Genomic DNA, 12,602 nt, shown 5'->3' with positions numbered 1-12,602 from the left:
GCATGGGTTTGACAATTTTAGAAGCAACGTAGGACTTTCTTGTTTAATGAAATATTGAGCATAGTAATTTAGCACATGACTTGAGCAAAGGAATTGGTATGGGGATGCTGTGTGGGATTCTTGTGCTAAGAAACATAGTCATGCAATTAAATAGCAAAATGCTATAGATGATTTTTGGCAAGACAATGTGGTCAGCATGCATTAAAGTTAAAAGATCGAGGCCGGAGAGCTAGTTCAATATTGCTTTGCAATTTTTACGTTCCACTTCAAATTCACAAAGCAAGGGGGGCAAATATTTGGGTCATATTATTAATATATTGAAATATTATTATTGGGAGATTAATTAAGAAGCTTTAATTCCACATCCATTGGAGATTAAGTGGTCATGTAATTGTCATATGTAGAAATTGAAATTTTGAAATTGGAATGTTGAAAAAGCAAAGAAAAAGTCTCACATCGGAAGCACGTGAAGCAACACAAAGTTCTCTACATATATAAATAGGATCTTTATTGGCTTTGAGAAGGACCTCTACACACATTCACGAACGACTATAAGAATACAGACTAATTAATTTATTCTCATTAGAATTTACTTTCTCTAGTTTATTGTTTTTAGTTGTTTTCTAGTTGAAATTTTATTTTTAAAAGTCTTTTAATTATTAAGGCAATCGGACCTTATAATATTATTTTTATTTTCCAATAATCAATACAATTGTCAGAGGAATTTGCGCATATTTTTCTTTTATTGCATATTTTTCTTTTATTTTTTTTGAACTTTTACAGGTTTGAAATGGCACGCTCGCAAATTTAGAAGACGACAGATTGTTAAAAATTTTCCGACTTTGTTTCAACACCTATACAATGCATGCAAGCAATTTGCATGCGTTCCAAAACAACTTGATCTTTGTTTTTATAGTGTTCGTGATGAATGCTTGCTACGTGTATTTTAGTTATGTTGCTAATACAAATGATGAATTCTACGTATCAATGGCATCTCCAATGCCTTTAGGAATTACTACATTTTATTGACTACATGTGAAATATAGACATTCATTCATAATAAAATAAAAAATAAAAAATAAAACTCCAATGGCTCCAAAATAATATTTATCAGGAATATAATTTTTTTTTACAAGGAAAAATATAAATATATAAGTATTATCAATTATTATTATTTTATTTAAGAAAAAAGATAAAATATATACATTATTAATTATTTGGGATTTAAATAGAATTATTAGAGATTTATTTAAGAATTGAATGTCTATCGAATAAATATTAATGTTACATAAATTATAAGCCTTTTCAGTTTTTATATCACATAGATTATAATTCATAGAATCATTTGAGATATTCTAAAGTTATTAATTTTATAGTTCGATTTTCATCACACCATCCTTATAAAGTTAACAATCAAGAGTAATGTGCGAATTCAAACATATTATTCTAATAATACATGGTTATTTCAAAATACATGCATATTTTTAAAATGGCATATTTGAATCCGCACATTAACTCTATTAGGATGTCCCGATGGGAAAATTGCTTGTCAATTATATATCAATGGCATGCATCAATTATTTCCAATCGAAGCTATCTTTTCCATTATATTTTACTCAAGTTGAAAAATAACCACGCAGAACATCAATTCACACTCACTTCCAATAAAATAGTTGATTCCAAATCAAAGGCAAATCAACCAGGTTCTTCAAAATCTCAAAGAATTAGAACTGTGATCTCTAAAATATCCTATGGACCTTATTCAGGTCCTTCATTTGCTCCATAATATTTATTATTCCAAAATTACAGTATCGGCCTTACTATTTATAATAATAATAAGTATATATTGGAAAATAGGTCATCCAAACAAATACCCTCATAATGTTAACCACCACTAGTTGAATCAAAATGAAACAAATTGACATTCCATGGTCTGAATTTTAACATTTTAAATTTAAAGGTTGAAAACTTGCAATTTTTTCAAACTACAGGACATTGAAGTGTAATAAACTTCTAAAAAGAAATTATCCTTGGCCAATTTAAAAGATGTCAAAAATGATATTTTTTTGAATAGAATAATAATAACAATAACTTGAAATAATAATCATTGAGGAAACCTTTTTAACAATCAAATATGTGCTTTCAGACGTGTGAGAAATCCTCTATAAGCCATTATAATTAATGACTAATTTAACAAGTTTTATAATAATAATAATAATGATAAGTTCGGTTAATTTATGAAGTATACCATAAGCTAAGAAATTGGGTTGCAGAACATAAGAATTTAACACATGTGAACATGGTTAAAACATGACAAGTTGAGGGATACAAAATTACAGGCCAAACATGTGAGTAAAATAATCCTCAAATCTAGTCAGCTATATATGTGTTTACAAGCTGCTGGTCAGAGAAAAAAGAAAAGAGGAGATTTCCAGGTTTCAAAACGACAACACTTTGCTGCCGCATCAGCTTGCTTGTTTCGGATGTTGGAGCTGCCTATTTTACAGCTTGCTTGTCTCGGACGTTGGAGCTGCTGGGGATTAATTGAACGCACCGTTTTCTTGTCTCGGATAAATAGATGGGCATTTTTCTGGTCTTATTTTATATATATATATATATATATATATATCAGATATAGAAGGAAAACAGGGTGTGAAAACAGAGAGAAAATTGCAGACCCGTGTAAGCTTTGTGCAAGAAGAATCCTTTGAGTTTTGACAGCCATTCTTTCTTGTTTTTCTTTGTATTCTCAACGTGGGTTTGAGAGAGATCTTTGTGGAGATCGAAGAGTGAATGGGTGTATTGGGTTCTTGGGTTTTGGTTTTGGGAATTCTTGTGTGAATCCTTCATTAAAGAATCTGTAACAGCGTGTAGACACTATATTTACATAGTGCAGAAAGCTCAACACCTGAGCAACGAGGACGTAGGTCATTTTTGGCCGAAGCTCGGTAAATTTTTTGGTTCTTGTTAGTATTTTTCATTCTGAAATTAGTTCCAGAATTCTACAACAAAACATAACTAGAGGAACTTTAAAACGGTGCGCTTTATCCTCTTATTAACACAACGTACCAAGATCATACTCCCAGTATATTTATTTATCAATGTCACACAATAATAAACAAAAATAAATAAGTAAAAAACAATAATAATCATTGAGAACAGCACTTTAACAAGTAAATCTGTGCTTGAGATGTGTAAGAAATCCTCTGGAAGCCATTATAAGTTTGCTAACGAGCTTGGCTATCAATGGGGACAAAGACGGCAAAGCTGAAGAAAATGCAGTGAGGAAGACTTTCAAGCTGTTAGGTGCCATGGAAGTAATTGCAATGTTGTATGTAAAATAGAGAGCCAAAACACAGGCTCGAAACTCCCACAGGAATGGGAAATTGCTTATGAGCACGGTGATCATATAAATAGAAATTGAGAATCCAATGGAGTTAAAAACCATGAATAGTAAATATGTTACTGGGTGATATGAACCCATAATGGACCTTCCTGCTTCATGTGAAGGATTCCTTGGACCCCCATTTGACTCTGTGTCCTGCCAAACACCTCCTGGAGGGTTAAGTCCTGCTTGAAATGTTGCTGTTGTTACTAATACCGCTATTACTAACAGCGCTGTTCGAGCATCGCTTGGCGAATCTCTGCCCCTCTTGAACTTGAAGTAGTTCACCAAATTGTCTGCACAGAGATCTGATGTGGTTGGACCATTTGCTGCTGATGGGGTTTGAATATTGTTATTAGTGATTTCATATGGAGGTGTAGTTGAGAGGCTCATGATCATATCTCTTGCTCTCCTAGCTCCTGCATTGCGAAGAATCTCTTCGATTTCTCTGTCTCCGGCTTCGCTTGCGAAAATTAGTAGAACGTCAAGTGCTGTTAGACCACTCTTGTTTACAGCATTTACTTCCAATGGCAATGGATTAGTTCCAGGATTGCTGATTAACCATTCTACAACCTGTGAAAATGTTATTTTTCAATAATACAATTGGGGAATATAATATTAATTTAGACCAGTAGTATGATAATGATCATGATCATCTTTTGTTTGTCATAACCTATTGTTCTGTCATTTGGCAAATTTTAATTGGCAAGAACAGTGCATTGATTGATTTTTCTGTCTGTTTTTGACTTTGTCGTAGCCTAAGGACATTCTAGTTGGGGGGGGAGGGGAATAATAAATAAATATATCTTCTTCTAGTTCAGTTGGAAGTTGACCAAATTTGTTGATAGCCTGAATATTATTAATTTTATTACTATAAGTTTGCTAGCAATATAAAAATAATTCAGTCATCATCGTTCTATAACTTAATTGGACCGTCCTTGTCTAAAGTATAAATAATTTAGAAACAGATAAAAGTTGAATTGCCAAATAGTTTTCTTGATCTACACTAAACAAAATGCATTCCTCAGATATAGTTTTTAATTAATTAGTTCAATCTCTGACATGTTCAAAAAAAATTAAAAATAAATGAGAAGTAATAAGATTTTCCTTGCCTGGCGTTGTTTTCTCCATGTAGCAAGGTGAAGAATTGAATTGCCATGTTCATCTTTCATATCTAAGATCTCATCCTTTTTCATTTCTCTGACCCATGTCACCATGAAATTGATTGCCTGGAATTGGCAGTTCTTAACAGCAAGATGCAAAGCAGTTTCATTTTGCACTGTCACATCTTCAATGCTCTCTGGACAAGCTAATAGCATTTCTTGAATCGTGTCTACCTTCCCTCTGCTAGCTGCATAATGAAGAGCTGTCCATCGATTTCTTCCCTCTAACCGGCAGAGTTTCTGGTCAACTTTCATAAACTCTCTCACTGTATCCATATTACCAATAGCAGCTGCTATATGGATGGGGCTAAAACCATCTTGATTCACTTGTTTGGCGAAATCCGGTCTCAATCTTATAATCTCCTTAACAAACTCAACATGTCCGGCGGTGGAAGCAATGTCTAAGGGATTGAAGCCTTGTGAAGAAAGTTCAATTGTGTGAAGTATGAAGGGATTCTCAGCAAGCAGTTGGTGCAAAATTTGGATATTTCCTGTTTGAGCAGCCTCGAATAGCCTGTTATCCATTTCTATTTGGATAATTTCAGATCTTTTCACATAAAATGTGGTTGACCCCTATTCTCATATGTAATTGATGAGAATTTGGATTCATATATTGGAATATGATCAGGAAAGTCTTCCTGTCTTTGAATATGTCAACATTAATTAATCAACTACAAGGCTTTCCAAGACAAGTACGCAAGTAATTAAATATCGTATTGTTCATTTGTTAATTGAAATAGAATACTTGACAGAATATTAAATATGTTAATCATTTCAATACTGTTCAAACAGCCAAATACAAGGCATAAACAATGATATCCAATATACATACACACACATACACGGACACATAAACATACACACTACTTCTGCTAATTTAATAGTTCTGCCTTAGAATAGTTTTTTCCTGATGGTCCTTAAAAGTAGCCTAACCAACCTAATTACCAATGGCATGGCTCCTGGCAAAGCTGATGAAAATGCAGTGAGGAAGCCATTTAAGCTTTCTGGTGCCATGAAAGTAATTCCAGTGTTATAACTAAAGTAGAGGGCACAGATACAGACTTGAAACTCCCACTGGAAAGGAAAATTGCTTATGAGGACGCTGATAACGAAAAGAGACACTGAGAACCCAATACAGTTTGGAACCATTATCAAGAGATATGCAACTGAACTATAAGATCCCATAATGGACCTCCCTGCTAAATGTGCTGGTTTGTTGGGAGCCCCAGTTAAGTCTGTGTCCTGCCAAACACCTCCTGGAGGGTTGAGTCCGGCTTGAAATGTTGCTGTGGCCACCAATACTGCTATAACTAGAAGTGCAGTTCGAGCATCGCTTGGAGAATCTCTGCCCCTTCTGAACTTGAAGTACTTCACCAAATCACCTGAGAAAAAATCTGACATTCTCCAGCCATCAGTTACCGGGGTTCGATTGTCAGTAACAGTGACAGTTACAGCAGGGTAAGCTATATCATTTGCTCTCCTACCCCCAGCATGCCTTAGGATGTCCTCAATTTCTCTATCACCCGCTTCACTTGGGAATATGAGTAGAATATCAAGAGCAGTCAGACCGCCCTGGTTTACAGCATTTACCAATCCATCTCTTGAATCAGCTGCAGTGTTGCCAAGTACCCATTCTATAACCTGTCACATTTTTATTTTGTTAAACTTTTTTGAAACAAAAATAAAGAAACCTAGTTTCCACAACCAGTCCAAGAATAGTAAAAAAAATTTGTTTAAAAAAATCTGATTATACTTGCCTGGAAGTGTTTTCTCCATGTTGCAAGGTGAAGAATTGAATTGCCAAGTTCATCCTTCATGTCCAAAATCTCATCCTTTTTCATTCCTGTGATCCAATTGATCATTAAATGAATTGCTTTAAATTGGCTGTTCTTAACTGCAAGGTGCAAAGCAGTTTCTTCGTGCACATGCACATCTTCAATACTTTCCGGACAAGCTAATAGCATTTCTCTAATGATGTCTACCCTCCCTCTGCTTGCTGCATAATGAAGAGCTGTCCATTCGTTCCTTCCTTCTAATCTGCAGAATTCTCGGTCAACTTTCAGCAGCTCCTTCACAATCTCCAAATGGCCGATAGCAGAAGCCAAGTGAATGGGGCTAAAACCATCCTGATTTACTTCTTCGGCAAAACCTGGTTTCAACCTTATCATCTCCTTAACAAATTCTACATGGCCTGCTGTAGAAGCAATGTGTAGAGGATTTTCGTTTGAAGCTAGAGCGATGGTATGGAGTATAGAGGAACTTTGTGCTAGCAGGTGGTGTAACAAATTGATATTTCCAGTATCAGCTGCCTGGAAAAGCCTCATATCCATCTTAGTGAAACAGGAAGATTTTCAGGTTCTTTTTCTACTGAATTCCAAACTCTCAGAATATAAGTCTGTTAAACCAAATATTCATATGAGTTATGAGAGTTTAGGAAATTTACTGGAAGAACCAGAAAGTCTTTTTGTTTCTAATATAATTAAACTTAATCAGTAGGCTAGCTTTCAGCTAGAGAAATTAACATTCTTAGAATTCAACTCTTAACCATTTATTAATTGAATAACTGATCAATCGGTATATTATATGTAACTAGATATTTTTATATATGGTTTTTCATTCTTGTTACGTCTCTGCCCCAACTTATATTTTTTATTTTGCCTTCCGTTATATTATAAGTCCAGTTTTGTTTATTCTTATTTAACAAAAAATTTGATAGACTTACATTACATGATTATTTCACTAAATGAGGATCGAAGATGTTATTTTATAAAAAAATATTATTTATTACAGGTTGACTAACATGTATAGTTATATTGAAAACATTATAAACATTAATATTGTAATATTGGATGTTAGAATTTTAGTTTAATATTACATTATTTTCAGAGAAGAAATAAAAGATAAAGGGAATAATTTTTGCATCCTCAATTACTTAAAGTGGCTCTGTGCTTCTGATATATGACAAGTCCCTAACCATCTTTACAAGTAGCCTAATCAGCCAGGCTATCCATGGCATTATAGCTGGTAAAACAGACAAAACCAAAACGAGGAATAGCTCAATGCCCTTTGGTGCAATGAAGATCATTGCAATATCGTATGTACTGTAGATTGCACCAACACAGATTTGAAATTTCAACTGCATTGGAAAGTTGCTTATGAGGACATAAATCATGTAAAGTGACTCTGAAACCCAATGGAATTGAAAACCACAAAACCAAGAAATAGTTTTGAACTGTAAGAACCCAAAATGGACTTTCCTACCAAATATGCTGCTGCTGATTGAGTTGTGGCAGTCCCATTTAAGTCTTTGTCCTGCCAAATACGTCCTGGAGGGTTAAGTCCAACTTGAAATGTTGCTGTTGTTACTAATATTGCTACAGCTAATAGTGCATTACGAGCATTGCTTGTTGAATCTCTGCACTTGAAGGAATCTTCCAATTTTTTTAGATGGAAATCTGATTGTTTATTGGATCATTTACTTGGTTTCAATTATTGTCAGGTTCTAATGGAGTTGGAGGTACAGCAGGGAGATCTATGCCTTTTGCTCTCTTACCTCCTGTGTTCCGAAGGATCTCCTCGATTTCTCTATCCCTGCTTCGCTTGGGAAACTGAGCAGAACATCAAGTGCTGTCAGACCACTCTGGTTAACAGCATTTACTAAGAACCAGTTCGATGCATTAGTTTTTGTACCAACTAAGAATTCTACAATCTGCAGTGAGATTAAATATACTAACAATTTTCATTACTGTTTAATGAGTGAAATAACAAGACAATAATGTATTCAGTTTCTCATTACCTCAATAGAATCACCAACCTGTCATTGTAAACATTGTCAAGCATAAGAAAACATCAACGGATAAAACAGAAGAAAAGGAAGAACCTGGCGGTCTTTTTACCATATTGCTAGGTGAAAATTGAATTTCCAAGTTCATCTTTCATATTAAGCATCTCATCCATCTTCATTTCTCTGATCTATTTCACTAAGAAATTGACTGCATCAAATTGGCTGTTCTTAATAGCAAGACGCAAAGCGGTTTCTTTCTGAACATTCACAACTTTGGTACTCTCTGGACAAGCTACCACCATTTCTCTTATGATTTCTACCCTGCCTCTGCTTGCTGCATAATGAAGAGGCGTCCATCTATTTCTTCCCTCTAACTGGCAAAGTTTTCTGTCACGTTTTAGCAGCTCCTTCACCACCTTCAAGTTCCGAATGGCAGAAGCGAAGTGGAGGGGACTAAAGCGATGTTGATTAACTTCTTTGGCAAAACTTGGTTTCAAACTTATCATCTCCTTAACAAAGTTGACATGGCCAGAGGTTGAAGCAATGTGCAAGGGATTGTCTTCGCAGCTGTTTGAAGTATTAAGAGATGTTCTGAAGCAGTTGGTGTAAAAAATTGACATTCCCAGTTTGAGCAGCCTGTGAGAGCCTCACATCCATTCTATTATTCAGATACTTTTAAGATGTTTTCACATAATATGAGGTTGATCAAATACTCATATATGATAGGTTTGGGTGATGAGAGCTAGGAATTCACTGAAAAAGAAAAATATGAAAAAATAAGTTGATAATAGAGTGTGATATCTTTGTTGCTTAGCATAAGCTTATTAACTTTTGTGAAGGGATCAAAACTTTTAACAATTTTGTACCGACCGGCCATGACACAGGGCTATCTAAAAATGCATTGGTATTGTAGGCCAAACCTGACGATGAAAACAGAGCGATATATTCTAAGAGCATATTATTCCATTCCATATTAGAACACTTAACTTTTATCATGTTCCATTTCAATAATGCATTTATTACAACGAAAAATACAAACCATGATAGCTAGTTACATAAACATACAAACTTATTATTGCTTGTAATTTTAAAGCTGGGCTCAAATGAATTTTTGATTCAGATATGTCAAAATTGGTCTGACTTTCATTACAAGTCTCTGGACCAACTTGGCTATAAATGGTACAAACAGAGGAAAGACTATCGAAAACACCATGAGGGGAAAAGCCATACGCTTTGGTGCCATGAAAGTGATTGCAGTGGTGTATGTAAAATGGAGAGCAATTATACAAACTTCAAACTCCCACCGGAGCGGAAAACTGCTTATCAGGATGCTTATCACATAGATAGACACCCCGAATCCGGTAGTGTTGAAAAGCATAAAAAACAGATATATAACTGAATCATAAGAACCCAAAATGGATCTCCCTGCTTTATGTGGTAATCCAGTTGTGCCTGTGTCCTGCCAAACAGTGCCTGGAGGGTTGAGTCCAGCTTGAAATGTTGCTGTTGTTACTAATACCGCTATTTCTAACAGCGCGGTTCGAGCATCGCTTGGTGAATCTCTGCTCCTTTTGAACTTGAAGTAGTTCACCAAATTATCTGGAGAGAGATCTAATAGGGTTGGATCACCTGCTTGGTTATTATCAGATTTTTCAAATGGAGTTACATTAGAAAGGCTCATGATGATATCTTTTGCTCTCTTAGCTCCTGCATTCCGAAGAATCTCCTCCATTTCTCTGTCTCCTGCTTCGCTTGGGAATATCAGTAGAACATCAAGAGCAGTCAGACCACTCTTGTTTACAGCGTTTACCAGTCCACCTATAGCATCAGCTCCACTATAGCTGAGTATCCATTCCACAACCTGTAAAAGTTTTATCTTTTATTCTTTTGATTAGTCAAATATTAAAGTTGATCATAGTTTATTTCTTAAACTTTCAAAACTCAAGTTCTTTCATTTTATACTAAAATGCAGATATATACATACACACATATACACATATATGATGAATATTGTACTTGCCTGGCTGTGTTTTCTCCATACTGCAAGGTGAAGAACGGAATTGTCAAGTTCATCCTTCATATTCAGGACATCATCTTTCTTAAATTCTCTGACCCATTTCACCATCAAGTTTGTTGCTTCAAATTGGCTGTTCTTCACAGCAAGGTGCAAAGCTGTTTCTTTCTGCATTTTCACATCTTGAATACTCTCAGGACAAGCTAATAGCATTTCTTGAATGATGTCTACCCTCCTCTGCTTGCTGCATAATGGAGAGGAGTCCATTTGTTTCTTCCTTCTAAACGGCACAGTATGGGGTCAACTTTCAGCAGCTCCTTCACAACCTCAAAGTGCCCAATTGCAGAGGCTAAGTGCAAGGGACTAAAACCATCCTGATTTATCTCTTTGGAAGAACCGGGTTTCAACCTTAAAATCTCCTTGACAACGTCAACATGGCCGTCTATGGAAGAGACATGTAGAGGATTTTCTTGTGAAGTTAGGGCAATGGTATGGAGTATATAGGGATTTTCTGCTAGTAAGCAGTGTAAAAATTTGATATTTCCAGTCTGAGCAGCCTCAAACAGCCTTGTGTCCATTTTAGAGGGGAAACTAGAATGGCCAAAGCAAAAACAGAGAATTTGATTAAATTATTCATACGGGAGCAGGAATGTGTGATAATTGTTGAGAGCTTGATTTACAAGAACTAGATAAGTGTACCTGTTTTGACTACCACTTTTGATTATTCATACATTGAGACTGACTGTTAGGCCTCTTCCCATTTAAAAGTCAATAACTCAATTAAATACCATAACAAAATCACTACCTATTCTAGGAATGGCAAATCGGGTTGGATTTTCGAAATACCCGACCCAATCAGATATTTAATAATTTTATATCCGATTGGGTTCGGTTCGGGTATACCGACCCATACCCAGATGTGTATGTATGAAAATGCTTATTTTGGGTGTATTTTATTATGTTCAAATCTGGATCGGGTTGGGCCGGGATGGATTCTACTGAAATGGAACATAATCAGGTTGGATGGAGTTTATTCGAATTCAGGTAAGCTCCATGGTATTATCATTCCCATCTTGCAATTAGTATAAGTTCGAATTATACAATCCTCAATATAATAATAATAATAATAATTATTGTTGGGCAACTATTTATCAATCAATTAACTTATCTAGAGCATATTATTATGCCAATAAGAGAATAATATATATTTACACACAAAAATTAGCTTCCATTATTCCAACTTCTCTAATGATCATCTATATATAGCCTATATTTTCTGTGAAACCAAAAATTTTTAGGAACGAATGAGAACCGCGGCTCTTGGCAGGCTTGAAAAATAGCCAAAACTAGAGTAGAGCAGTTTGCCATCTCCATTAGGCATGTTTACTCTATTGCCATATCAATTTCATACCGTGTGCATACATATTTGTAAATAGTGTAGACCAAATAACGGTGCTTCATATGAGTGGATGAAATTTATTAAATATTCTAAAAGGAAAAACTATTCATTAATTGAGCTTCAAAGGTGAACAAATTCATTGTTGATAATTCTTAAGAGCACTACATTTGTCTATGAAGTTTTGACATATGCCAAACAATAAAACATAGTAAACATACAGACTTGTAGTGGCAGCTCAAGTGACAGAGCACCCACAATTCACACTGTGGTGCGGGTTTGGGATGAGGGGTGCCTGGGGCATAGCCACACCAGCAAACAAAATAATAATAATAAAAATAAAATAACATAGTAAACATAATGCCATGCGATACATCAAAACTAGGTGCAAATACTGACACAAATAGTTCTAGTACCAGAACAATTCTGAAACTGTGTTGAAATGATTCTGTATTCCAGATATCTCAGAAATCCTCTTGAGTAACTTTGCAAGTCTTACAAACAACTTGAATACATGCGGTACGAAAAATGGAAAAACTATGGAAAACACAGTGAGAGGGAGCGACATGTTCCTCGGTGCCATGTAAGTTATGGCGGTGACGTAAATAAAGTTGATGGCAACTATACAGACTTGAAGCTCCCACTGGAATGGAAAATTGCTAATGAGGATAGCTATCATATAAATGGACACTGAGAAACCAATAGTGTTGAAAAGCATAAAAAGTAGATATGTAACTGAAGCGTAAGAACCCAAAATGGACCTCCCTGAATCATGTGATGGATTTCCATGACTACCATCTAAGGTTGTGTCTTGCCAAACACCGCCTGGAGGGTTGAGTCCAGCCTGAAATGCTGTTGTT

General features: G+C 35.3%; 4 protein-coding genes and 1 pseudogene across 4 annotated transcripts; all 5 read right to left on the bottom strand.

Moving 5' to 3' along the window:
• Positions 1-3,047: 3,047 nt before the first annotated feature.
• Positions 3,048-3,973, bottom strand: LOC107414063 (uncharacterized; the record flags this gene model as incomplete). The annotated part of the gene is made up of 1 exon (XM_048470800.2): positions 3,048-3,973. A coding segment is annotated over one exon (807 nt), but the record flags the coding sequence as incomplete, so codon positions are not given.
• Positions 3,974-4,461: 488 nt separating this feature from the next.
• On the bottom strand, positions 4,462-5,150 carry LOC132805088 (ankyrin repeat-containing protein BDA1-like). The gene has a single exon (XM_060819861.1). It carries the CDS (start codon positions 5,071-5,073, stop codon positions 4,462-4,464), a length of 612 nt encoding a protein of 203 aa, XP_060675844.1. The 5' UTR covers positions 5,074-5,150.
• Positions 5,151-5,439: 289 nt separating this feature from the next.
• LOC112492883 (ankyrin repeat-containing protein BDA1-like) lies at positions 5,440-7,004 on the bottom strand. The gene is made up of 2 exons (XM_048470799.2): positions 6,306-7,004; positions 5,440-6,189 (listed from the first exon to the last, which is right to left on the bottom strand). The coding sequence occupies exons 1-2, from the start codon at positions 6,876-6,878 to the stop codon at positions 5,440-5,442; spliced, it is 1,323 nt and encodes a 440-aa protein (XP_048326756.2). The 5' UTR covers positions 6,879-7,004.
• A 476-nt stretch (positions 7,005-7,480) lies between these two features.
• On the bottom strand, positions 7,481-8,952 carry LOC107427234 (ankyrin repeat-containing protein BDA1-like). The gene is made up of 5 exons (XM_048470798.1): positions 8,542-8,952; positions 8,345-8,362; positions 8,102-8,257; positions 7,810-7,968; positions 7,481-7,684 (listed from the first exon to the last, which is right to left on the bottom strand). The coding sequence occupies exons 1-5, from the start codon at positions 8,950-8,952 to the stop codon at positions 7,481-7,483; spliced, it is 948 nt and encodes a 315-aa protein (XP_048326755.1).
• Positions 8,953-9,275: 323 nt separating this feature from the next.
• On the bottom strand, positions 9,276-11,151 carry LOC107414070 (ankyrin repeat-containing protein BDA1-like; annotated as a pseudogene).
• Between the last annotated feature and the right edge of the window lie 1,451 nt (positions 11,152-12,602).

Source organism: Ziziphus jujuba, chromosome 8, assembly GCF_031755915.1.
Source record: "Ziziphus jujuba cultivar Dongzao chromosome 8, ASM3175591v1".
Taxonomy (NCBI): domain Eukaryota; kingdom Viridiplantae; phylum Streptophyta; class Magnoliopsida; order Rosales; family Rhamnaceae; genus Ziziphus; species Ziziphus jujuba.
The sequence above is the reverse complement of the archived record's forward strand: the minus strand, read 5'-3'. Positions and strand labels throughout refer to the sequence as shown.